The sequence below is a fragment of the Procambarus clarkii genome, chromosome 19 (genome assembly GCF_040958095.1).
Source record: "Procambarus clarkii isolate CNS0578487 chromosome 19, FALCON_Pclarkii_2.0, whole genome shotgun sequence".
Classification (NCBI taxonomy): Eukaryota; Metazoa; Arthropoda; class Malacostraca; order Decapoda; family Cambaridae; genus Procambarus; species Procambarus clarkii.
The window spans coordinates 4,439,586-4,465,027 of record NC_091168.1 but is presented as its reverse complement, the minus strand read 5'-3'; the positions used below and the strand labels follow the sequence as shown (position 1 = coordinate 4,465,027).

General features: G+C 51.0%; 6 protein-coding genes across 6 annotated transcripts; 2 read left to right on the top strand and 4 right to left on the bottom strand.

Moving 5' to 3' along the window:
- Window positions 1-562: 562 nt before the first annotated feature.
- On the bottom strand, window positions 563-883 carry LOC138366566 (uncharacterized). Its single transcript, XM_069327601.1, has one exon. The coding sequence runs from the start codon at window positions 881-883 to the stop codon at window positions 563-565; it is 321 nt and encodes a 106-aa protein (XP_069183702.1).
- Window positions 884-1,861: 978 nt separating this feature from the next.
- Window positions 1,862-2,497, top strand: LOC138366565 (perilipin-4-like). The gene has a single exon (XM_069327600.1). It carries the CDS (start codon window positions 1,862-1,864, stop codon window positions 2,495-2,497), a length of 636 nt encoding a protein of 211 aa, XP_069183701.1.
- A 6,654-nt stretch (window positions 2,498-9,151) lies between these two features.
- Window positions 9,152-9,970, bottom strand: LOC138366564 (fibrous sheath CABYR-binding protein-like). The gene has a single exon (XM_069327599.1). It carries the CDS (start codon window positions 9,968-9,970, stop codon window positions 9,152-9,154), a length of 819 nt encoding a protein of 272 aa, XP_069183700.1.
- Window positions 9,971-14,549: 4,579 nt separating this feature from the next.
- Window positions 14,550-15,011, top strand: LOC138366563 (balbiani ring protein 1-like). Its single transcript, XM_069327598.1, has one exon. The coding sequence runs from the start codon at window positions 14,550-14,552 to the stop codon at window positions 15,009-15,011; it is 462 nt and encodes a 153-aa protein (XP_069183699.1).
- Window positions 15,012-15,850: 839 nt separating this feature from the next.
- On the bottom strand, window positions 15,851-16,360 carry LOC138366562 (uncharacterized). Its single transcript, XM_069327597.1, has one exon. It carries the CDS (start codon window positions 16,358-16,360, stop codon window positions 15,851-15,853), a length of 510 nt encoding a protein of 169 aa, XP_069183698.1.
- A 342-nt stretch (window positions 16,361-16,702) lies between these two features.
- Window positions 16,703-17,122, bottom strand: LOC138366561 (uncharacterized). The gene has a single exon (XM_069327596.1). It carries the CDS (start codon window positions 17,120-17,122, stop codon window positions 16,703-16,705), a length of 420 nt encoding a protein of 139 aa, XP_069183697.1.
- Window positions 17,123-25,442: the final 8,320 nt, after the last annotated feature.

The window sequence follows — 25,442 nt, the reverse complement described above, 5'->3', positions numbered from 1 at the left end:
AGTAGCAGCGGGGCTGGTTAACCTTCAGCAGGAAGTAGTGGCAAGGCTTGTTAACCTTCAGCAGGGATAAGTGGCAGGGCTGGTGAACCTTCAGCAGGGAGTAGCAGCAGCGTGGGTTAACCTTCAGCAAGGAGTAGCAGCAGGTCTGGTGAACCTTAACCAGGGAATATCACTAGGGCTGGTGAACCTTCAGCGGGGTGTAGTGGCAGGGCTGGCGAACCTACAGCAGGGAACATCAGTAAGGCTGGTGAACCTTCAGCGGGAAGAAGTAGCAGGACTTTTGAACCTTCAGCGAGGAGTAGTGGCCGGGCTGGTGAACCTTCAGCAGGGAGTAGTGGCATAGCTGGTGAACCTTCAACGGGGAGTAGTGGCAGGGCTGATGAACCTTCAGCAGGGAGTAGTAGCAGGGCTGGTGAACCTTCAGCAGAGAAAAGTGGCAGGGCTGGTGAACCTTCAGTAGGGAGTAGTGGCAGGGCTGGTGAACCTTCAGCAGGGAGTAGTGGAAGGGCTGGTTAACCTTCAGCAGGGAGTATTGGAAGGGCTGGTGAACCTTCAGCAAGGATTAGCAGCATGACTGGTGAACCTTCAGTAGGGAGTAGTGGCTGGGCTTGTGAACCTTCAGCAGAGAGTAGCAGCAGGGCTGGTGAGCCTTCAGCAGGGAGTAGCGGCACAGCTGATGAACCGTCAGCAGGGAGTAGTGGTAGGGCTGGTGAACCTTCAGTAGGGAGTAGCAGCAGAGCTTGTGAACCTTCAGCAGGGAGTAGTGGCATTGCTGGTGAACCTTCAGCCGGGAGTAGTGGCAGGGCTGGTGAACCTTCTTTACAGAGCAGCAGCAGGGCTGGTGAACATTCAGCAGGGAGTACCGGCTTGGCTGGTGAACCATCAGCCTGAAGTAGTGATAGGACTGGTGATAGGACTAAGTAGAGAGTAGCAGCAGAGCTTGTGAACCTTCAGCAGCGAGTAGCGGTAGGGCTGGTTATCCTTCAGCAAAGAGTAGATGCAGGGCTGGTTCACCAGCCCAGGGAGTAGTGGCAGGGATGGTTAACCTTCAGCAAGGAGTAGAGGCAGGACTGGTGAACCTTCAGCGAGTAATATCACTAGGGATGGTGAACCTTCAGCGGGTTGTAGTGGCAGGGCTGGTGAACCTTCAGGAAGGAACATCAGTAGGGCTAGTGAACCTTCAGCGGGGAGAAGTGGCAGGGCTGGTGAACCTTCAGCAGGGAGTAGTGGCAGGGCTTGTGAACCTTCAGCGGGGAGTAGTGGCAGGGCTGATGAACCTTCAGCAAAGAGTAGTTGCAGAGCTGGTGAACCTTCAGCAGGATGTAGTGGCAGGGCTGGTGAACTTTTAGCAGGAAGTAGTGGCAGGGCTTGTGAACCTTCAGCAGGGAGTAGTGGTAGGGCTGGTGGACCTTCGGCAGGGAGTATCGGCAGGGCTGGTTAACCTTCAGCAGGGAGAAGCAGCAGAGCTGGTGAACCTTCAGCAGGGAGTAGCGGCAGGGCTTTTGAACCTTCAGCAGAGTGTAGCAGCAGGGCTGGTGATACTTCAGCAGGGAGCAGCAGAAGGGCTAGTGAACCTTCAGCAGAAAGTAGTGGCAGGGCTGGTGAACCTTCAGCAGGGAGTAGCAGCAGGGCTTGTGAACCTTCAGCAGGGAGTAGTAGCAGGGCTGGTGAACCTTCAGCAGGAATTAGTGGCAGAGCTAGTGAACCTTCAGCAGGGAGTAGTGGCAGGGCTGGTGAACCTTCAGCAGGGAGTAGTGGCAGGCTGTTGAACCATCATCAGGGATTAGTGGAAGGGCTGGTGAACCTTCAGCAGGGAGTAGTTTCAGGGCTGGTGAACCTTCAGCAGGGAGTAGTGGCAGGGATGGTGAACCTTCAGCAGGGAATAGCGGTAGGGTTAGTGATCCTTCAGCAGGGAGTAGCAGCAGGACCGGTGAATCTTCAGCAAGGAGTAGTGGCAGGGCTTGTGAACCTTCAGCAGGGAGTAGTAGCAGGGCTAGTGAACCTTCATCAGGGAGCAGCGGCAGGACTGGTGAACCTTCATCAGGGAGTAGGTGCAGGGCTGGTGAACCTTCAGCTGGGAGTAGCAGCAGGGCTGGTGAACATTCAGCAGGGAGTAGTGGCAGAGCTGGTGAGCGTTCAGCAGGAAGTAGTGGTAGGGCTGGTGAACCTTCGGTACGGAGTAGCAGCAGGGCTCGTGAACCTTCAGCAGGAAGTAGTGGCAGGGCTGGTGAACCTTCGGTACGGAGTAGCAGCAGGGCTCGTGAACCGTCAGCCGGGAGTAGTGGCAGGGCTGGTGAACCTTGAGCAGGGAGTAGCTGCAGGGCTGGTGAACCTTCAGAAGGGAGTAGCAGCAGGGCTGGTGAACCTTCAGCAGGGACTAGCAGCAGGGTTGGTGAACAATCAGCAGGAAGTAGTGGCAGGGCTTGTGAACCTTCAGCAGGGAGTAGTGGCAGGGGCTGGTGAACGTTCAGCAGGGAGTAGTGGCAGGGCTAGCTAGTGACCCTTCAGCAGGGAGTAGCAGCATGACTGGTTAATCTTCAGCAGGGAGTAGCAGCAGGGCTGGTGAACCTTCAGCAGGGAGTAGCGGCAGGCTGCTGAACCATCATCAGGGATTAGTGGAAAGGCTTGTAAACCTTCAGCAGGGAGTAGTTTCAGGGCTCGTGAACCTTCAGCAGGGAGTAGTGGCAGGGCTGTTGAACCTTCAGCAGGGAGTGGTGGCATAGCTGGTGAACCTTCAGCAGGGAAAAGTGGCAGGGCTGATGAACCTTCAGCACGAGGTAGTGGCAGGGCTGGTGAACCTTCAGCAGGAAGTAGTGGCAGGGCTAGTGAACCTTCAGCAGGAAGTAGTGGTAGGGCTGGTGAACATTCTGTAGGGAGTAGCAGCAGGGCTGGTGATCCTTCAGCAGGGAGTAGCGGCACGGTTGGTGAACCTTCAGCAGGGAGTAGTGGTAGGGCTGGTGAACCTTCAGTAGGAGGTAGCAGCAGGGCTTGTGATGTTTTAGCAGGGAGTAGTGGCAGGGCTGGCGAACCTTCAGCAGGGAGTAGTAGCAGGGTTGGTTAACCTTCAGCAGGGAGTGGCAGCAGGGCTGGTGAGCCTTCAGCAGGAAGTAGTGGCTGGGCTGGTGAACCTTCAGCAGGGATTAGTGCAGGGCTGGTAAACCTTCAGCAGGCAGTAATGGCAGGGCTGCTGAGCCCTCATCAGGGATGAGTGGGAGGGCTGGTGAACCTTCAGTAGGGAGTAACAGCAGAGCTCGTGAACATTCAGCAGGGATTAGCGGCAGAGCTGTTGACTCTTCAGCACAGAGTAGTGGCAGGGCTGCTGAACCATCGTCAGGGAGTAGTGGAAGGGTTGGTGAACCTTCAGCAGAGAGTAGCAGCAGGACTGGTGAACCTTCAACAGGGAGTAGCAGCATGACTGGTGAACCTTCAACAGGGAGTAGCAGCTGGGCTGGTGAACTTTTCAGCAGGAAGTAGCAGCAGGGTGGGTGAACCTTCAGCAGGAAGTAATGACTGGGCTGGTGAACCTTCAGCAGGGAGTAGCAGCAAGGCTGGTGAACTCTCAGCAAGAAGTAGTGGTGGGGCTTGTGAACTTTCTGTAGGGAGAAGCAGCAGGGCTGGTGAACCTTCAGCAGGGAGTACCTGCACGGCTGAGGAACCTTCAGCAGGGAGTAGTGGTAGGACTGGTGAACCTTCAGTAGGGAGTAGTAGCAGGGCTTGTGAACCTTCAGCAGGGAGTAGCAGCAGGGTTGGTGAACCTTCAGCAGGGAGTAGTAGCAGGGTTGGTGAACCGTCATCAGGGAGTAGTGGCAGGGCTGGTGAACCTTCAGCAGGGAGTAGCGGCAGGGCTGGTTAACCTTCAACAAAGAGTAGAGGCAGGGCTGGTGAACCTTCAACATGAGTAGCAGCAAGGTGGGTGAACCTTCAGCAGGGAGTAGCAGCAGGGCTGCTGAACCTTCAGCAGGGAATATCAGTAGGGCTGGCGAACCTTCAGCGGGGTGTAGTGGCAGGGCTGGTGAACCTTCAGCAGGAAACATCAGTAGGGCTGGTGAACTTTCAGCGAAGAGTAGTGGCAGGGCATGTGAACCTTCAGCGGGGAGTAGTGTCAGGGCTGATGAACCTTCAGCAGGGAGTAGCGGCAGGGCTTGTGAACCTTCAGCAGGGTGTAGCAGCAGGGTTGGTGATACTTCAGCAGGGAGCAGCAAAGGGCTGGTGAACCTTCTGCAGGAAGTAGTGGCAGGGCTGGTGAACCTTCAACAGGGAGTAGCAGCAGGGATTGTGAACCTTCAGCAGGGAGTAGTGGCAGGGCTTGTGAACCTTCAGCAGGAAGTAGTGGCAGAGCTGGTGAACCTTCAGCAGGAAGTAATGGCATGGCTGGTGAACCTTCAGCAGGGATTAGTGGCAGGGGGGTGAACCTTCAGAAGAAATTAGTAGCAGAGCTGGTGAACCTTCAGCAGGGAGTAGTGGCAGGCTGCTGAACCGGCATCAGGGATTAGTGGAAGGGCTCGTGAACCTTCAGCAGGGAGTAGTTTCAGGGCTGGTGAACCTTCAGCAGGGAGTAGTGGCAGGGCTGGTGAACCTTCAGCAGGGAGTAGTGGCAGGGCTTGTGAACCTTCAGCAGGGAGTAACAGCAGGCGTGGTGAACATTCAGCAGGGAGTAGTGGCAGGGCTTGTGAACCTTCAGCAGGGAGTAGTGGCAGGGGCTGGTGAACGTTCAGCAGGGAGTAGTGGCAGGGCTGGTGAACCTTCATCAGGGAGTAGCGGCAGGGGCTCATTAACCTTCATCAGGGAGTAGCAACAGAGCTAGTGAACCTTCAGCAGGGAGTAGCAGCAAGACTGGTTAGTCTTCAGCACGGAGTAGCAGCAGGGCTGGTGAACTTCAGCAGGGAGTAGCGTCAGGCTGCTGAACCATCATCAGAGATTAGTGGAAGGGCTGGTTAACCTTCAGCAGGTAGTAGTTTCATTGCTCGTGAAGCTTCAGCAGGGAGTAGTGGCAGGGCTGGTGAACCTTCAGCAGGGAGTAGTGGCATAGCTGGTGAACCTTCAGCAGGGAAAAGTGGCAGTGCTGATGAACCTTCAGCACGAGGTAGTAGCAGGACAGGTGAACCTTCAGAAGGAAGTAGTGGTAGGGCTGGTGAACATTCTGAAGGGATTATCAGCAGGGCTGGTGAACCTTCAGCAGGGAGTAGTGGCACGGCTGGTGAACCTTCAGCAGGGAGTAGCGGCAGGGAAGGGTAACCTTCAGCAGGGAGTAGGAGCAGGGTGGGTGAACCTTCAGCAGGGAGTAGCAGCAGGGCTGGAGAACTTCCAGCAGGTAGTAGCAGCAGGGTGGGTGAACCTTCTGTAGGGAGTAGCAGCAGGGCTGGAGAACTTTCAGCAGGGAGCAGCAGCAGGGCTGGTGAACATTCAGCAGGGAGTAGTGGCAGGGCTTGTGAACCTTCAGCCGGTAGTAGCAGCAGGGCTGGTGAACATTCATCGTTGAGTAATGGCAGGGTTTGTGAACCTTCAGCAGGCAGTAGTGGCTGGGCTGGTGAACCTTCAGGAGGGAGTAGTAGCAGGGTTGGTTAAACTTCAGGAGAGAGTGGCAGCAGGGCTGGTGAACCTTCAGCAGGAAGTAGTGGCTGGGCTGGTGAACCTTCAGCAGGGATTAGTGCAGGGCTACTGAACCATCATCAGGGATGAGTGGGAGAGCTGGTGAACCTTTAACAGGGAGTAACAGCAGAGCTCGTGTACATTCAACAGTGATTCGCGGCGGCAGAGCTGTTGAACCTTCAGCAGAGAGTAGTGGCAGGCCCTCTGAACCATCGGCAGGGAGTAGAGGAAGGGCTGGTGAACCTTCAGCAGGAAACATCAGTAGGGCTGGTGAACTTTCAGCGGAGAGTAGTGGCAGGGCTTGTGAACCTTCAGCAGGTTGTAGCAGCAAGGCTGGTGAACCTTCAGCAGGGGGTAGCAACAGGGCTGGTGAACCTTCAGCAGGGAGTAGCAGCAGGGCTTGTGAACCTTCAGCAGGGAGTAACAGCAGCGTTGGTGAACATTCAGCAGGGAGTAGTGGCAGGGCTTGTGAACCTTCAGCAGGGAGTAGTGGCAGGGGCTGGTGAACGTTCAGCAGGGAGTAGTGGCAGGGCTGGTGAACCTTCAGCAGGGAGTAGCGGCAGGGGCTCATTAACCTTCATCAGGGAGTAGCAACAGAGCTAGTGAACCTTCAGCAGGGAGTAGCAGCAAGACGGGTTAATCTTCAGCAGGGAGTAGCAGCAAGACGGGTTAATCTTCAGCAGGGAGTAGCAGCAGGGCTGGTGAACTTCAGCAGGGAGTAGCGGCAGGCTGCTGAACCATCATCAGGGATTAGTGGAAGGGCTGGTGAACCTTCAGCAGGGAGTAGTTTCATTGCTCGTGAACCTTCAGCAGGGAGTAGTGGCAGGGCTGGTGAACCTTCAGCAGGGAGTCGTGGCATAGCTGGTGAACCTTCAGCAGGGAAAAGTGGCAGTGCTGATGAACCTTCAGCACGAGGTAGTGGAAGGGCTGGTGAACCTTCAGCAGGAAGTAGTGGTATGGCTGGTGAACATTCTGAAGGGAGTATCAGCAGGGCTGGTGAACCTTCAGCAGGGAGTAGTGGCACGGCTGGTGAACCTTCAGCAGGGAGTAGTGGTAGGGCTGGTGAACCTTCAGTAGGGAGTAGCAGCAGGGCTTGTGAACCTTCAGCAGGGAGTAGCGGCACGGCTGGTGAACCTTCAGCAGGGAGTAGGGGCAGGGCTTGTGAACCTTCAGCGGGGAGTTGTGTCAGGGCTGATGAACCTTCAGCAGGCAGTAGTGGTAAGGATGGTGAACCTTCTGTAGGGAGTAGCAAGAGGGCTGCTGAACCTTCAGCAGGAAGTAGTGGTAGGCTGGTGAACCTTCTGTAGGAAGTAGCAGCAGGGCTCGTGAACCTTCAGCAGGAAGTAGTGGCAGGGCTGGAAAACCTTCAGGAGGGTTTAGTGGCAGGGCTGGTGAACCTTGAGCAGGGAGTAGCGACAGGGCTGGTAAACCTTCAGCAGGGTGTAGTTGCAGGGCTGGTGAACCTTCAGCAGGGAGTAGTGGCAGGGCGGGAGATTCTTCAGCAGGGAATAGCGGCAGGGCTGGTGATCCTTCAGCAGGGAGTAGCAGCAGTGCCGGTGAACCTTCTGCGGTGAGTAGTGTCAGGGCTGATGAACCTTCAGCAGGGAGTAGTAGCAGGGCTGGTGAACCTTCAGCAGGGAAAAGTGGCTGGGTTGGTGAACCTTCAGCAGGGAGTAGTTGCAGGGCTGGTGAACCTTCAGCAGGGAGTAGCGGCAGGGCAGGGTAACCTTCAGCAGGGAGTAGGAGCAGGGTGGGTGAACCTTCAGCAGGGAGTAGCAGCAGGGCTGGAGAACTTCCAGCAGGTAGTAGCAGCAGGGTGGGTGAACCTTCTGTAGGGAGTAGCAGCAGGGCTGGAGAACTTTCAGCAGGGAGCAGCAGCAGGGCTGGTGAACATTCAGCAGGGAGTAGTGGCAGGGCTTGTGAACCTTCAGCCGGTAGTAGCAGCAGGGCTGGTGAACATTCATCGTTGAGTAATGGCAGGGTTTGTGAACCTTCAGCAGGCAGTAGTGGCTGGGCTGGTGAACCTTCAGGAGGGAGTAGTAGCAGGGTTGGTTAAACTTCAGGAGAGAGTGGCAGCAGGGCTGGTGAACCTTCAGCAGGAAGTAGTGGCTGGGCTGGTGAACCTTCAGCAGGGATTAGTGCAGGGCTACTGAACCATCATCAGGGATGAGTGGGAGAGCTGGTGAACCTTTAACAGGGAGTAACAGCAGAGCTCGTGTACATTCAACAGTGATTCGCGGCGGCAGAGCTGTTGAACCTTCAGCAGAGAGTAGTGGCAGGCCCTCTGAACCATCGGCAGGGAGTAGAGGAAGGGCTGGTGAACCTTCAGCAGGAAACATCAGTAGGGCTGGTGAACTTTCAGCGGAGAGTAGTGGCAGGGCTTGTGAACCTTCAGCAGGTTGTAGCAGCAAGGCTGGTGAACCTTCAGCAGGGGGTAGCAACAGGGCTGGTGAACCTTCAGCAGGGAGTAGCAGCAGGGCTTGTGAACCTTCAGCAGGGAGTAACAGCAGGGTTGGTGAACATTCAGCAGGGAGTAGTGGCAGGGCTTGTGAACCTTCAGCAGGGAGTAGTGGCAGGGGCTGGTGAACGTTCAGCAGGGAGTAGTGGCAGGGCTGGTGAACCTTCAGCAGGGAGTAGCGGCAGGGGCTCATTAACCTTCATCAGGGAGTAGCAACAGAGCTAGTGAACCTTCAGCAGGGAGTAGCAGCAAGACTGGTTAATCTTCAGCAGGGAGTAGCAGCAGGGCTGGTGAACTTCAGCAGGGAGTAGCGGCAGGCTGCTGAACCATCATCAGGGATTAGTGGAAGGGCTGGTGAACCTTCAGCAGGGAGTAGTTTCATTGCTCGTGAACCTTCAGCAGGGAGTAGTGGCAGGGCTGGTGAACCTTCAGCAGGGAGTCGTGGCATAGCTGGTGAACCTTCAGCAGGGAAAAGTGGCAGTGCTGATGAACCTTCAGCACGAGGTAGTGGAAGGGCTGGTGAACCTTCAGCAGGAAGTAGTGGTATGGCTGGTGAACATTCTGAAGGGAGTATCAGCAGGGCTGGTGAACCTTCAGCAGGGAGTAGTGGCACGGCTGGTGAACCTTCAGCAGGGAGTAGTGGTAGGGCTGGTGAACCTTCAGTAGGGAGTAGCAGCAGGGCTTGTGAACCTTCAGCAGGGAGTAGCGGCACGGCTGGTGAACCTTCAGCAGGGAGTAGGGGCAGGGCTTGTGAACCTTCAGCGGGGAGTTGTGTCAGGGCTGATGAACCTTCAGCAGGCAGTAGTGGTAAGGATGGTGAACCTTCTGTAGGGAGTAGCAAGAGGGCTGCTGAACCTTCAGCAGGAAGTAGTGGTATGGCTGGTGAACATTCTGAAGGGAGTATCAGCAGGGCTGGTGAACCTTCAGCAGGGAGTAGTGGCACGGCTGGTGAACCTTCAGCAGGGAGTAGTGGTAGGGCTGGTGAACCTTCAGTAGGGAGTAGCAGCAGGGCTTGTGAACCTTCAGCAGGGAGTAGCGGCACGGCTGGTGAACCTTCAGCAGGGAGTAGGGGCAGGGCTTGTGAACCTTCAGCGGGGAGTTGTGTCAGGGCTGATGAACCTTCAGCAGGCAGTAGTGGTAAGGATGGTGAACCTTCTGTAGGGAGTAGCAAGAGGGCTGCTGAACCTTCAGCAGGAAGTAGTGGTAGGCTGGTGAACCTTCTGTAGGAAGTAGCAGCAGGGCTCGTGAACCTTCAGCAGGAAGTAGTGGCAGGGCTGGAAAACCTTCAGGAGGGTTTAGTGGCAGGGCTGGTGAACCTTGAGCAGGGAGTAGCGACAGGGCTGGTAAACCTTCAGCAGGGTGTAGTTGCAGGGCTGGTGAACCTTCAGCAGGGAGTAGTGGCAGGGCGGGAGATTCTTCAGCAGGGAATAGCGGCAGGGCTGGTGATCCTTCAGCAGGGAGTAGCAGCAGTGCCGGTGAACCTTCTGCGGTGAGTAGTGTCAGGGCTGATGAACCTTCAGCAGGGAGTAGTAGCAGGGCTGGTGAACCTTCAGCAGGGAAAAGTGGCTGGGTTGGTGAACCTTCAGCAGGGAGTAGTTGCAGGGCTGGTGAACCTTCAGCAGGGAGTAGCGGCAGGGCAGGGTAACCTTCAGCAGGGAGTAGGAGCAGGGTGGGTGAACCTTCAGCAGGGAGTAGCAGCAGGGCTGGAGAACTTCCAGCAGGTAGTAGCAGCAGGGTGGGTGAACCTTCTGTAGGGAGTAGCAGCAGGGCTGGAGAACTTTCAGCAGGGAGCAGCAGCAGGGCTGGTGAACATTCAGCAGGGAGTAGTGGCAGGGCTTGTGAACCTTCAGCCGGTAGTAGCAGCAGGGCTGGTGAACATTCATCGTTGAGTAATGGCAGGGTTTGTGAACCTTCAGCAGGCATTAGTGGCTGGGCTTGTGAACCTTCAGGAGGGAGTAGTAGCAGGGTTGGTTAAACTTCAGGAGAGTGGCAGCAGGGCTGGTGAACCTTCAGCAGGAAGTAGTGGCTGGGCTGGTGAACCTTCAGCAGGGATTAGTGCAGGGCTACTGAACCATCATCAGGGATGAGTGGGAGAGCTGGTGAACCTTTAACAGGGAGTAACAGCAGAGCTCGTGTACATTCAACAGTGATTCGCGGCGGCAGAGCTGTTGAACCTTCAGCAGAGAGTAGTGGCAGGCCCTCTGAACCATCGGCAGGGAGTAGAGGAAGGGCTGGTGAACCTTCAGCAGGAAACATCAGTAGGGCTGGTGAACTTTCAGCGGAGAGTAGTGGCAGGGCTTGTGAACCTTCAGCAGGTTGTAGCAGCAAGGCTGGTGAACCTTCAGCAGGGGGTAGCAACAGGGCTGGTGAACCTTCAGCAGGGAGTAGCAGCAGGGCTTGTGAACCTTCAGCAGGGAGTAACAGCAGGGTTGGTGAACATTCAGCAGGGAGTAGTGGCAGGGCTTGTGAACCTTCAGCAGGGAGTAGTGGCAGGGGCTGGTGAACGTTCAGCAGGGAGTAGTGGCAGGGCTGGTGAACCTTCAGCAGGGAGTAGCGGCAGGGGCTCATTAACCTTCATCAGGGAGTAGCAACAGAGCTAGTGAACCTTCAGCAGGGAGTAGCAGCAAGACTGGTTAATCTTCAGCAGGGAGTAGCAGCAGGGCTGGTGAACTTCAGCAGGGAGTAGCGGCAGGCTGCTGAACCATCATCAGGGATTAGTGGAAGGGCTGGTGAACCTTCAGCAGGGAGTAGTTTCATTGCTCGTGAACCTTCAGCAGGGAGTAGTGGCAGGGCTGGTGAACCTTCAGCAGGGAGTCGTGGCATAGCTGGTGAACCTTCAGCAGGGAAAAGTGGCAGTGCTGATGAACCTTCAGCACGAGGTAGTGGAAGGGCTGGTGAACCTTCAGCAGGAAGTAGTGGTATGGCTGGTGAACATTCTGAAGGGAGTATCAGCAGGGCTGGTGAACCTTCAGCAGGGAGTAGTGGCACCGCTGGTGAACCTTCAGCAGGGAGTAGTGGTAGGGCTGGTGAACCTTCAGTAGGGAGTAGCAGCAGGGCTTGTGAACCTTCAGCAGGGAGTAGCGGCACGGCTGGTGAACCTTCAGCAGGGAGTAGGGGCAGGGCTTGTGAACCTTCAGCGGGGAGTTGTGTCAGGGCTGATGAACCTTCAGCAGGCAGTAGTGGTAAGGATGGTGAACCTTCTGTAGGGAGTAGCAAGAGGGCTGCTGAACCTTCAGCAGGAAGTAGTGGTATGGCTGGTGAACATTCTGAAGGGAGTATCAGCAGGGCTGGTGAACCTTCAGCAGGGAGTAGTGGCACGGCTGGTGAACCTTCAGCAGGGAGTAGTGGTAGGGCTGGTGAACCTTCAGTAGGGAGTAGCAGCAGGGCTTGTGAACCTTCAGCAGGGAGTAGCGGCACGGCTGGTGAACCTTCAGCAGGGAGTAGGGGCAGGGCTTGTGAACCTTCAGCGGGGAGTTGTGTCAGGGCTGATGAACCTTCAGCAGGCAGTAGTGGTAAGGATGGTGAACCTTCTGTAGGGAGTAGCAAGAGGGCTGCTGAACCTTCAGCAGGAAGTAGTGGTAGGCTGGTGAACCTTCTGTAGGAAGTAGCAGCAGGGCTCGTGAACCTTCAGCAGGAAGTAGTGGCAGGGCTGGAAAACCTTCAGGAGGGTTTAGTGGCAGGGCTGGTGAACCTTGAGCAGGGAGTAGCGACAGGGCTGGTAAACCTTCAGCAGGGTGTAGTTGCAGGGCTGGTGAACCTTCAGCAGGGAGTAGTGGCAGGGCGGGAGATTCTTCAGCAGGGAATAGCGGCAGGGCTGGTGATCCTTCAGCAGGGAGTAGCAGCAGTGCCGGTGAACCTTCTGCGGTGAGTAGTGTCAGGGCTGATGAACCTTCAGCAGGGAGTAGTAGCAGGGCTGGTGAACCTTCAGCAGGGAAAAGTGGCTGGGTTGGTGAACCTTCAGCAGGGAGTAGTTGCAGGGCTGGTGAACCTTCAGCAGGGAGTAGCGGCAGGACAGGGTAACCTTCAGCAGGGAGTAGGAGCAGGGTGGGTGAACCTTCAGCAGGGAGTAGCAGCAGGGCTGGAGAACTTCCAGCAGGTAGTAGCAGCAGGGTGGGTGAACCTTCTGTAGGGAGTAGCAGCAGGGCTGGAGAACTTTCAGCAGGGAGTAGCAGCAGGGCTGGAGAACATTCAGCAGGGAGTAGTGGCAGGGCTTGTGAACCTTCAGCCGGGAGTAGCAGCAGGGCTGGTGAACATTCAGCGGTGAGCAATGGCAGGGTTTGTGAAACTTCAGCAGGCAGTAGTGGCTGGGCTGGTGAACCTTCAGGAGGGAGTAGTAGCAGGGTTGGTTAAACTTCAGGAGAGAGTGGCAGCAGGGCTGGTGAACCTTCAGCAGGAAGTAGTGGCTGGGCTGGTGAACCTTCAGCAGGGATTAGTGCAGGGCTACTGAACCATCATCAGGGATGAGTGGGAGGGCTGGTGAACCTTTAACAGGGAGTAACAGCTCATGAACATTCAACAGTGATTCGCGGCGGCAGAGCTGTTGACCCTTCAGAAGAGAGTAGTGGCAGGCCCTCTGAACCATCGGCAGGGAGTAGAGGAAGGGCTGGTGAACCTTCAGCAGGAAACATCAGTAGGGCTGGTGAACTTTCAGCGGAGAGTAGTGGCAGGGCTTGTGAACCTTCAGCGGGGAGAAGTGACAGGGCTGATGAACCTTCAGCAGGGAATAGTAGCAGGGCTGGTTAACCTTCAGCAGGGAGAAGCAGCAGAGCTGATGAACCTTCAGCAGGGAGTAGCGCCAGGGCTTGTGAACCTTCAGCAGGATCTAGCAGCAGGGCTGGTGATACTTCAGCAGGGAGCAGCAAAGGGCTGGCGAGCCTTCTGCAGGAAGTAGTGGCAGGGCTGGTGAACCTTCAACAGGGAGTAGCATCAGGGCTTGTGAACCTTCAGCAGGGAAAAGTGGCTGGGTTGGTGAACCTTCAGCAGGGAGTAGTTGCAGGGCTGGTGAACCTTCAGCAGGGAGTAGCAGCAGGGCTCGTGAACCTTCAGCAGGAAGTAGTGGTAGAGCTGGTGAACCTTAAGCAGGGAGTAGCGGCAGGGCAGGAGAATCTTCAGCCGGGAGTAGCGGCAGGGCTGGTGAACCTTCAGCAGGGAGTAGTTGCAGGGCTGGTGAACCTTCAGTAGGGAGTAGTGGCAGGGCTGGAGAATCTTCAGCAGGGAATAGCGGCAGGGCTGGTGATCCTTCAGTAGGGAGTAGCAGCAGGGCCGGTGAACCTTCGGCAGGGAGTATCATCAGGGTGGGTGAACCTTCAGCAAGGAGTAGTGGCAGGGTTGGTGAAACTTCAGCAGAGAGTAGTGCCAGGCCTTGTGAACCTTCAGCAGGGCGTAGCAACAGGGCTGGTGAACCTTCAGCAGGGAGTAGCAGCAGGGCTGGTGAACATTCAGCAGGGAGTAGTGGCAGGGCTATTGAACCTTCAGCAGGGAGTAACAGCAGGGCTGGTGAACATTCAGCAGGGAGTAGTGGCAGGGCTTGTAAACCTTCAGCAGGGAGTAGTGGCAGCGGCTGGTGAACGTTCAGCAGGGAGTAGTGGCAGGGCTGGTGAACCTTCAGCAGGGAGTAGCGGCAGGGCTGGTGAACATTCAGCAGGGAGTAGTGGCAGGGCTTGTGAACCTTCAGCAGGGAATAACAGCAGGGGTGGTGAACATTCAGCAGGGAGTAGTGGCAGGGCTTGTGAACCTTCAGAAGGGAGTAGTGGCAGGGCTGGTGAACCTTCAGCAGGGAGTAGCGGCAGGGCTCATTAACCTTCATCAGGGAGTAGCAACAGAGTTAGTGAACCTTCAGCAGGGAGTAGCAGCAAGACTGGTTAATCTTCAGCAGGGAGTAGCGGCAGGCTGCTGAACCATCATCAGGGATTAGTGGAAGGGCTGGTGAACCTTCAGCAGGGAGTAGTTTCATTGCTCGTGAACCTTCAGCAGGGAGTAGTGGCAGGGCTGGTGAACCTTCAGCAGGGAGTAGTGGCAGGGCTGGTGAACCTTCAGCAGGGAGTAGTGGCATAGCTGGTGAACCTTCAGCAGGGAAAAGTGGCAGTGCTGATGAACCTTCAGCACGAGGTAGTGGCAGGGCTGGTGAACCTTCAGCAGGAAGTAGTGGTAGGGCTGGTGAACATTCTGAAGGGAGTATCAGCAGGGCTGGTGAACCTTCAGCAGGGAGTAGTGGCACGGCTGGTGAACCTTCAGCAGGGAGTAGTGGCACGGCTGGTGAACCTTCAGCAGGGAGTAGCGGCACGGCTGGTGAACATTCAGCGGTGAGTAGTGGCAGTTTTTGTGAACCTTCAGCAAGCAGTAGTGGCTGGGTTGGTGAACCTTCAGGAGGGAGTAGTAGCAGGGTTGGTTAAACTTCAGGAGAGAGTGGCAGCAGGGCTGGTGAACCTTCAGCAGAAAGTAGTGGCTGGGCTGGTGAACCTTCAGCAGGGATTAGTGCAGGGCTACTGAACCATCATCAGGGATGAGTGGAAGGGCTGGTGAACCTTTAACAGGGAGTAACAGCAGAGCTCGTGAACATTCAACAGGGATTCGCGGCGGCAGAGCTGTTGAACCTTCAGCAGAGAGTAGTGGCAGGCCCTCTGAACCATCGTCAGGGAGTAGAGGAAGGGCTGGTGAACCTTCAGCAGGAAACATCAGTAGGGCTGGTGAACTTTCAGCGGAGAGTAGTGGCAGGGCTTGTGAACCTTCAGCGGAGAGAAGCAGCAGAGCTGATGAACCTTCAGCAGGGAGTAGCGGCAGGGCTTGTGAACCTTCAGCAGGGTCTAGCAGCAGGGCTGGTGATACTTCAGCAGGGAGCAGCAAAGGGCTGGTGAACCTTCTGCAGGAAGTAGTAGCAGGGCTGGTGAACCTTCAACAGGGAGTAGCAGCAGGGCTTGTGAACCTTCAGCAGGGAGTAGTGGCAGGGCTGGTGAACCTTCAGTAGGAAGTAGTGGTTGGGCTGGTGAACCTTCGGTAGCGAGTAGCAGCAGGGCTCGTGAACCTTCAGCAGGAAGTAGTGGTAAGGCTGTTGAACCTTGAGCAGGGAGTAGCGGCAGGGCTGGTGAACCTTCAGCAGGGAGTAGTTGCAGGGCTGGTGAACCTTCAGCAGGGAGTTGTGGCAGGGCTGGAGAATCTTCAGCAGGGGATAGGGGCAAAGCTGGTGATCCTTCAGTAGGGAGTAGCTGCAGGGTGGGTGAACCTTCAGGAAGGAGTAGTGGCAGGGTTGGTGAAACTTCAGCAGAGAGTAGTGCCATGCCTTGTGAACCTTCAGCAGGGCGTAGCAACAGGGCTGGTGAACCTTCAGCAGGGAGTAGCAGCAGGGCTGGTGAGCATTCAGCAGGGAGTAGTGGCAGGGCTTGTGAACCTTCAGCAGGGAGTAGTGGCAGCGGCTGGAGAACGTTCAGCAGGGAGTAGTGGCAGGACTGGTGAACCTTCAGCAGGGAGTAGCGGCAGGGCTCATTAACCTTCATCAGGGAGTAGCAACAGAGTTAGTGAACCTTCAGCAGGGAGTAGCAGCAAGACTGGTTAATCTTCAGCAGGGAGTAGCAGCAGGGCTGGTGAACTTCAGCAGGGAGTAGCGGCAGGCTGCTGAACCATCATCAGGCATTAGTGGATGGGCTGGTGAACCTTCAGCAGGGAGTAGTTTCATTGCTCGTGAACCTTCATCAAGGAGTAGTGGCAGGGCTGGTGAACCTTCAGCAGGGAGTAATGGCATAGCTGGTGAACCTTCAGCAGGGAAAAGTGGCAGGGCTGATGAACCTTCAGCACGAGGTAGTGGCAGGGCTAGTGAACCTTCAGCAGGAAGTAGTGGTAGGGCTGGTGAACATTCTGTAGGGAGTAGCAGCAGGGCTGGTGAACCTTCAGCAGGGAGTAGTGGTAGGGCTGGTGAACTTTCAGTAGGGAGTAGCAGCAGGGCTTGTGAACTTTAGGCAGGGAGTAGTGGCAGGGCTGGTGAACCTTCAGCTGGGAGTAGAGAAAAGGCTGGTGAACCTTCAGCAGGGAGTAGTGGCAGGGCTGGTTAACCTTCAGCAGGGAGTAGCGGCAGGGCTGGTGAACCTTCAGCAGGGAGTAGTGGCAAGGCTGGTGAACCCTCAGCAAGAAGTAGTGGTGGGGCTTGTGAACCTTCTGTAGGGAGAAGCAGCAGGGCTGGTGAACCTTCAGCAGGGAGTAGCTGCACGGCTGGGGAACTTTCAGCAGGGAGTAGTGGTAGGACTGGTGAACCTTCAGTAAGGAGTAGTAGCAGGGCTTGTGAACCTTCAGCAGGGAGTAGTAGCAGGGTTGGTGAACCGTCATCAGGGAGTAGTGGCAGGGCTGGTGAACCTTCAGCAGGGAGTAGCGGCAGGGCTGGTTAACCTTCAGCAGGGAGTAGTGGCAGGGCTGGTTAACCTTCAATAAAGAGTAGAGGCAGGGCTGGCGAACCTTCAGCAGGGAGTAGCAGCAGGGTGGGTGAACCTTCAGCAGGGAGTAGCAGCAGGTCTGCTGAAATTTCAGCAGGGAATATCAGTTGGGCTGGCGAACCTTCAGCGGGGTGTAGTGGCAGGGCTGGTGAACCTTCAGCGGGAAACATCAGTAGGGCTGGTGAACTTTCAGCGGAGAGTAGTGGCAGGGCATGTGAACCTTTAGCGGGGAGTAGTGTCAGGACTGATGAACCTTCAGCAGGGAATAGTAGCAGGGCTGGTTAACCTTCAGCAGGGAGAAGCAGCAGAGCTGATGAACCTTCAGCAGGGAGTAGCGGCAGGGCTTGTGAACCTTCATCAGGGAGTAGGTGCAGGGCTGGTGAACCTTCTGCAGGGAGTAGTGGCAGAGCTGGAGAACCTTCAGCAGGTTGTAGTGGTAAGGCTGGTGAACCTTCTGTAGGGAGTAGCAGCAGGGCTGCTGAACCTTCAGCAGGAAGTAGTGGTAAGGCTGGTGAACCTTCGGTAGGGAGTAGCAGCAGGGCTCGTGAACCTTCAGCAGGAAGTAGTGGCAGGGCTGGTGAACCATGAACAGGGAGTAAGTGCAGGGCTGGTGACCCTTCTGCAGGGAGTAGTGGCAGAGCTGGTGAACCTTCAGCATTGAGTAGTGTTAAGGCTGGCGAACCTTCTGTAGGGAGTAGCAGCAGGGCTGCTGAACCTTCAGCAGGAAGTAGTGGTAGGGCTGGTGAATCTTCGGTAGGGAGTAGCAGCAGGGCTCGTGAACCTTCAGCAGGAAGTAGTGGCAGGGCTGGTGAACCTTGAGCAGGGAGTAGCGGCAAGGCTGGTGAACCTTCAGCAGGGAGTAGTTGCAGGGCTGGTGAACCTTCAGCAGGGAGTAGTGGCAGGGCTGGAGAATCTTCAGCAGGTAATAGCGGCAGGGCTGGTGATCTTTCAGCAGGGAGAAGCAGCAGGGCCGGTGAAACTTCGGCAGGGAGTATCATCAGGGTGGGTGAACCTTCAGCAAGGAGTAGTGGCAGGGTTGGTGAAACTTCAGCAGAGAGTAGTGGCAGGGCTAGTCAACCTTCAGCAGGGAGTAGCAGTGTTACCACCCTTGAGACTAAATAAGGTTCTTCTCCCCGCAGTGCAATAAAAAAGATAATAAATCGGCCTTGCCAACAACTGTCTAGGGGTAAATATACATCACTGCATAAAATGGAGAACAATATATTTATGCTAAGGGGGACAAACTCAATAACACTTAAATGTATAATAGCCAGAAATATTCTTCAGCATGCAATATCATAGAATGAAATTAATTATTGAGACATGAGCAATATCACCAGAACATGGATTAATCAATAGTAATACTCATATCATCTAACCAGATAATTAACATTTATATGGGCTAAAATAACAGTGACCAATGACTTAACTTAAAACATGACTCCTCTCGAATACAGCTGCCACGCTTCTGCCCACGCCTTGGTCCGCAGGCCAAGCGTCTACCAAAAAATCAACTAACCGTCCACACAAACATTGTGGAAATTCTAATAATAAAACGCAGTACTAATATTCAAAACATTGTTAAACTAAAGAGTAGTAAACACTGGTACAACATTCCATACAATAATACGGAAACCAAATATGGGAATAAATCAAGGTAAAACTATAAACACTCGATTGACAACAATGTTCCCACACTGGCCATATCCAAATATGGTCAACCGCCCAAACGGAGAAACTACATGAGAAATTAACACCAAAAGCCTCACACAATATAATGTAACTCAGGCACACTACAGCATGCTATAATATATATATATATATAACATACAAAATCTTATATCATACAACTGGATGCTATATTAAAGAACAAGACAATAAAGTAATATGAGAATCAAGAGTAATGGCAGAATCCTAGTGAGATTCGTAACATCCCTCCTGTCCCCTAAGAAAAAAATGAAATTAACTGAAGGTTGATTTCATTTTTTTTGACTGCATGAAATATAACATGTAAATAAAACATGAAAATGCTTCAACTAAAAACAAAGTACAAAGCAATGAATCTCACACAGTAAAAAAAATACAAAAATTTCATACATCTTATGAATAAAAACACTACATAGGTTTCACTGGAGTATGCAAATTTATCTCTCCAGGGTACTATCTCATTTATATCACTTAGTTTCAGATCATATTTCACACTCTTATCAACAACATTATTAGTATTAGCATGAATAGGACTGTCAAATAATGTAACTGTTTCCACCCAGTCAATAAGGCAATTTATCTTTCCATCTGTTTCTACTATTTCTCTGAGATCAGTCCCATATTTCCAATTGATCCATTTTCTATATGGTGACATTTTCCAAGACAGACTCCATTTTCCATTTCTCCTTTTTCCTGGAGCTGAACTGCTTAATTGAAGCTGACTGTATGTAAAGTAGATTAGGGACTTCTCCTGGGTATGCCCTGACAAATACATCTGCTTCCCATCACACTTGATCCTCTGTGGAACACAAACTCTCGCCCAATGGATACTAAAATTAGAGAAATTAGCGTTAAACCTCACAATTACATATAAAACTTCTTCACCCATAGAACCTTCAGAAACACAACTCAACGACTTAGCAAACCTTTGACCTTCAAACCAAGAAATACAACCCAAAATAAGTGCAAAGACTACCTGATCGAACTGACTCAGATGATCCATAAGGAACACAGAAATCAATTGCCTCATAACTCTGTCATAACGATCAGTGAAAGAAAACAGGCGTATGCCTAGGCACCATATCTCAATCATAACTCTCAAGACAAGTTCACACCTCCTGATGGTGAACTTGAACACAACACACACTATCATCAACCTTCTAGTCTTCCAAAAGACTAAGTAAAACATGCCGAAAACTTGACAACCCTCACCATCACTTCCCAAGTGATTTACGTCTGATGACAACCAATCACCCGAAAGGTTTAAGGGTCTTAACATCTTGAAGATGAACAGCAGATTACCTGAGAAACGCCCAAGGACAATCTGAAACCCTTCACAATGATTAACACTAGGTAGGATAACCTTATCCCCCAACTTGAAATACACACCTGGAGCCTCAAACATCTGCTCCCCAGTATGATTTAATCCTTCACCCACAATATGACTCTGAAAGTCAACACCACTTGAGTGGAACATACACTTTTATCACTCGTGCATCAAAATTAACTGGATCTGAATATAGAGATACTGCTCTAGTATAACTCACCACTTCCTCAGAACTACTGGATGCACAACCTACTTGAGTAAACTCTCTCTGCTCAACCACAAGGCTTGACAAAGATGTACCACAGTCCATTACTTCACAAGAAAATGGTTCCTGCAGAATAAAAGTAGATTTCAACATCCTACACACACTGACTCAATGTACACAATGAGAAATACTTACTCCACATGGAATAAGAATCACAACTCCGCAACTTAGATCCAAATGCTACTTTACCACTCTCAATTGTTTTACCAAAATTTCCTCCCATGACTTCTGGAGCTGCTTGGAGTACTGTCTGCTCACAATCAATAATATCACTACCAAGCTGGGTCACATCCTCACAGACAACTGAAGAGGGAGGCTCAATAGGTCTCCATCTACTCAACAGAAGCTGATCTTCTGGCTGCTTTCCCACACTCTCCAAAACTGGATCTACAGTACAGACTGTCTCCTTGCTTCTCTCTGAAATCTTAGGGTCAGTTCTACTCAATGCACTTAAATTAAGGGAATCTGAAACGAGCGGGCAAGTAACAGGTAGTTTGACCTCCTCCCCTATACTATCACCTTGACTAGGGTGAGGCGGGGCCTCTACAACCGACTTACTCTCGACAACTGATTCTAAACTTGGAGTGAGCGGGAATACTTCTGCCAACCCGACATCTTGTCCTAAACCATTCACTTGGCTGGAATACAGAGTCGTGGCTTTTAAGTTTCTCTCAACTCCTGGCACAACGTTCGTAGTGAGCGGGCAAGACAATGGTACATGGACATCCTTTCCCAATTTATTGGAATAAAGCAGAGTCATAGTATCAGGCTTACTCTCAACAACTAAATCGGCCACACAGGAATCTGGAACACCCACATCCCACTTCTCCACTGAAGGGGTACTGGTTACTGGAACAAATGCTTGAGTAACAACATCAGAACTGACAACTGGATTTATATTAGTACTGACATCAGCACAGGAAGAATGGACAAAACCATCTATTACAACCGGTTGTTCATTCCTAGAACTAACTTCAGCACAGGCAGAATAAACAACATGGTCTGCAACTGGCTGGTTAAACAAACTGGGATCAATCTCACCCACAACATGATTTATGGCCACATCATTACCCAATATAACATCCACACCTGGGATGGGCAACTGTGTACTAACACCCACAGTGCATACACTTGGAGTAATGGTGGATCTTAAAGTAACATCTATCAGAGGTACAGTTTTACATCCTGCAACACTCTGAAGAACTACAGACTTCCTATTATCTCTCTTTTCAACATTAGAGAGTATACTGGCAGAAATTAAGGTTTGGGAAGCACCAGTATCACGAAGAAGAACCACTGGCTTCCATTTCCCATTAACACACAAAACTTCACCTGAAGACATATATGGAGAATACTGTTTCACCCAATTGGGGTTTACAGTTACATGTTCCTTAGTTAATTTATTTTGCACACCTCTACAATAAATGAGACCAGTTGGTCTTAACTCTGGGTGCAAAGCATAACATGAATTTACCACATGACCTCTTCTCCTGCAATGTGTGCAATACCTGCTAGTGGTCGGAACAGCCGAACCCACTGCAGGCTTAATCACTACATTACTTGAGGTTGACAACCCTGTCTGTGTCTCAGATTTAGGCTTTACAGGAGAAGGGTTAAGGGGAGAAGGTGAAATAGCTGGTCGAGTCTGGAAAACATGATTTTTATGAGCATAATGATTAGTTTTAGCATTAAAATGGTTAATTGGTGCTCTCAAAGGTACTTTAGTAAGTAGTTCATGTTCATCAGCTAGCTTGGCTAATTTGATAAGATCAGTGGTTTGTTTATTTTCAGCCATAAATAAAGCTAATTTCTCTGGTAGACATCCCACTACTTCCTCAGTTACTATGAGGTCTCTTAAAGTCTCAAACTCTGCAATATTAAGTGCTTTAATCCATCTGTCAAAGTGATTTAATTTTACTCTTACAAAGTCAGAAATAGTCTGGTCATGTGCTCTTTTTAAACTTCTGAATTTTATTCTATGTGCCTCTGGGATCTGCTGGTAAGCATTCAAAATACTTTGCTGAACAAATTTAAAATCGAAAGAATTCTCAGCCGGCAAAGATGCAAATACCTCTTGAGCTTTACCCTTAAATTGTCCTTGTAATATGCTAACCCATTGATCTACAGGCCAGTTCATGCTGACTGCTAGTTTCTTAAAATGCAAGAAAAATATTTCTGGATCTTCTTCATTAAACTTAGGTAATTCTACATGTTTATTGTACTTAAAAGAACTATTTGTACTCTCTGGATTATTACTAGTGTTACCCAAACCTGCCGCAATCCTCTGCTGTTCTAACCTGTTATTATTTTCAGCCATACTCTGCTGAATTTCTAATTGTCTAGTCTGCTGCTCTGCTAGTCTTAACTGAGCCTCCAACTCAAGGTGTTTTGTCTGGTTCTGCAACTCCAACCTCTGCTTGTCTGCTGCCAACCTCTGCTTGTCTACTTCCAACCTCTGTTTGTCTGCTTCCAGCCTAGCCATTTCTAATTGAGTCTCCAACTCCAACTTTAAGATTGCCACCTTGTCACTTGACTCTTCTTCTAACTCTCCCAAACACTCTTCTTCAAGTCTCTCCTCCTCCACCAAGTGTGTGACAATCACTCTTAACACTTGAGCTTTCAACATTTTACTGGAAATTGCTAGGTTCAATTTATCAGCCAGCAATAACAAACCAGACTTCTTTAAGTCTTTAATTGTACCAAAATTTGGCAGATCTACCAGCGCAGCAACCTGATCCTCCATGGTTGGCTCAATTATCACAACTTACACTTGAAACCACACTGAAAATTATGCTTGGCCCCCTGGCACAAGCTGAACACTTACCTCAAATTGTGAAGCGTTGAGAAGTTTTCACAGCAGCTCAGATTGAACAGATAATTTCACAGGCTTCATTAGGTGTCACTAGATAATCACAGAGTACCTAGGAAGGCAATTGCTATTAATAATTAGCACGGTCAATTGTACAACATTACAGGGAATTAAGGTTTATTCTCCCGGACACAGGCCCTCATTTGTTACCGCCCTTGAGACTAAATAAGGTTCTTCTCCCCGCAGTGCAATAAAAAAGATAATAAATCGGCCTTGCCAACAACTGTCTAGGGGTAAATATACATCACTGCATAAAATGGAGAACAATATATTTATGCTAAGGGGGACAAACTTAATAACACTTAAATGTATAATAGCCAGAAATATTCTTCAGCATGCAATATCATAGAATGAAATTAATTATTGAGACATGAGCAATATCACCAGAACATGGATTAATCAATAGTAATACTCATATCATCTAACCAGATAATTAACATTTATATGGGCTAAAATAACAGTGACCAATGACTTAACTTAAAACATGACTCCTCTCGAATACAGCTGCCACGCTTCTGCCCACGCCTTGGTCCGCAGGCCAAGCGTCTACCAAAAAATCAACTAACCGTCCACACAAACATTGTGGAAATTCTAATAATAAAACGCAGTACTAATATTCAAAACATTGTTAAACTAAAGAGTAGTAAACACTGGTACAACATTCCATACAATAATACGGAAACCAAATATGGGAATAAATCAAGGTAAAACTATAAACACTCGATTGACAACAATGTTCCCACACTGGCCATATCCAAATATGGTCAACCGCCCAAACGGAGAAACTACATGAGAAATTAACACCAAAAGCCTCACACAATATAATGTAACTCAGGCACACTACAGCATGCTATAATATATATATATATATAACATACAAAATCTTATATCATACAACTGGATGCTATATTAAAGAACAAGACAATAAAGTAATATGAGAATCAAGAGTAATGGCAGAATCCTAGTGAGATTCGTAACAAGCAGCAAGGCTGGTGAACCTTCAGCAGGGGGTAGCAACAGGGGCTGGTGAACATTCAGCAGGGAGTAGCAGCAGGGCTGGTGAACATTCAGCAATGAGTAGCAGCAGGGCTGGTGAACATTCAGCAGGGAGTAATGGCAGGGCTTGTGAACCTTCAGCAGGGAGTAACAGCAGGGCTGGTGAACATTCAGCAGGGAGTAGTGGCAGGGCTTGTGAACCTTCAGCAGGGAGTAGTGGCAGGGGCTGGTGAACGTTCAGCAGGGAGTAGTGGCAGGGCTGGTGAACCTTCAGCAGGGAGTAGCGGCAGGGCTCATTAACCTTCATCAGGGAGTAGCAACAGAGCTAGTGAACCTTCAGCAGGGAGTAGCAGCAAGACTGGTTAATCTTCAGCAGGGAGTAGCAGCAGGGCTGGTGAACTTCAGCAGGGAGTAGCGGCAGGCTGCTGAACCATCATCAGGGATTAGTGGAAGGGCTGGTGAACCTTCAGCAGGGAGTAGTTTCATTGCTCGTGAACCTTCAGCAGGGAGTAGTGGCAGGGCTGGTGAACCTTCAGCAGGGAGTAGTGGCATAGCTGGTGAACCTTCAGCAGGGAAAAGTGGCATGCAACATATAATTATCCATGAGAGAAGTAATCCATGTCTAGATATAAACTGCACAATTCTAAAGATTGGCCCTGAGCTTTGTTGATGGTGATTGCAAACGCCAATCGAATTGGAAATTACAATCTCTTAAGGTGAAATGGCATATCTGTTGGAATAATAGGTGTGCGAGGAATGAGGACATCTTTATCATTGAAGGGTCCTGTAAAGATTGTTGCTTCTACGATGTTGTTGATTATTATTTTTTACTGCAAGGTGCGTGGCCTTGCAAAGTTTTGGCTGGTTGATATTTTGCAACATAATAATTAGCACGCCGAATTTCAGTTGCCGTACGTGTGTTGGTATCCATGGTAGATCGAATGAATTCAACAATTCCGTTGGATAATTAACCGTTTCGTCTACTTCTTCAACAGTGTCGACGGACTTGTATGTGACTGCCTTGCTTTGGATGTTAGACTGAATAATATTGTTAAGTTCTTAGACGCCTTTGTTCTTGCCCGCAAGAACAGCTCGTTCACTCAGCCAATCGTGACTCTTATAATTGGTTTGAATATTGGGAAATACTTTCTCAATCAATTCTTCTTTTGACGTCACTAAATTATAGAAGTTTTGAGGCAATGAAGTTCGTCCTGAGGTCAGGTCAACCAGCACGTTTCCGTTCCCAATTTTCAGAAATTGGTGTGAGAATATCTCAGCTGATGGATCGTTTTGCAGCTGGACACGCATATTTGTAGTTAATGTTAACGTCTTTACGTGGCGCCACAAAGTAGAGTATTACAGTGTAGCATTTATTTCGTCCTCTGGTGTCAATCGAGGAATTGCAGGTAATGTTTGCCTGAAATCTCCTGCAAGCAATATTAATGCGTTCCAAATGGTCTGATGTTTCCACACAAATCTTGCAATGATCAATCAGGAACTTCTTCCATCCGATAGCAATGTCGCAGCTATTCCGGACTATGCAGGAGCTAAGGTTATGCCATTTTGTGATCGAAATGCTGCCAGAATCAATCTAATTAGAAAGGTTTTACCAGTTCCTGCTGGCGCATCTAAGAAGATTTCTCCAAGCCCGTTATTGACAGTTTGAATTATTTGATTGTAAATGTCTTTTCGCTCAAGCATTAGCTTAAGAATATTTGATTGCAGATACGACAACAGATCACCTATGTTGTAATTTTGTTCATGACGCAATTCTACATCGAACGAAGCACCAGCAGATCAATTCGAATTTCCAA

Coding starts and splice junctions, on each gene's coding strand:
- LOC138366561 (XM_069327596.1), bottom strand. CDS start 17,122: ATGCTGAAGGTTCACCAGCTCTGCCACTACTCCCTGCAGAAGGGTCAC.
- LOC138366563 (XM_069327598.1), top strand. CDS start 14,550: ATGAGTGGAAGGGCTGGTGAACCTTTAACAGGGAGTAACAGCAGAGCT.
- LOC138366562 (XM_069327597.1), bottom strand. CDS start 16,360: ATGACGGTTCACCAACCCTGCTACTACTCCCTGCTGAAGGTTCACAAG.
- LOC138366564 (XM_069327599.1), bottom strand. CDS start 9,970: ATGCCTGCTGAAGGTTCACAAACCCTGCCATTACTCAACGATGAATGT.
- LOC138366566 (XM_069327601.1), bottom strand. CDS start 883: ATGGTTCACCAGCCAAGCCGGTACTCCCTGCTGAATGTTCACCAGCCC.
- LOC138366565 (XM_069327600.1), top strand. CDS start 1,862: ATGGTGAACCTTCAGCAGGGAATAGCGGTAGGGTTAGTGATCCTTCAG.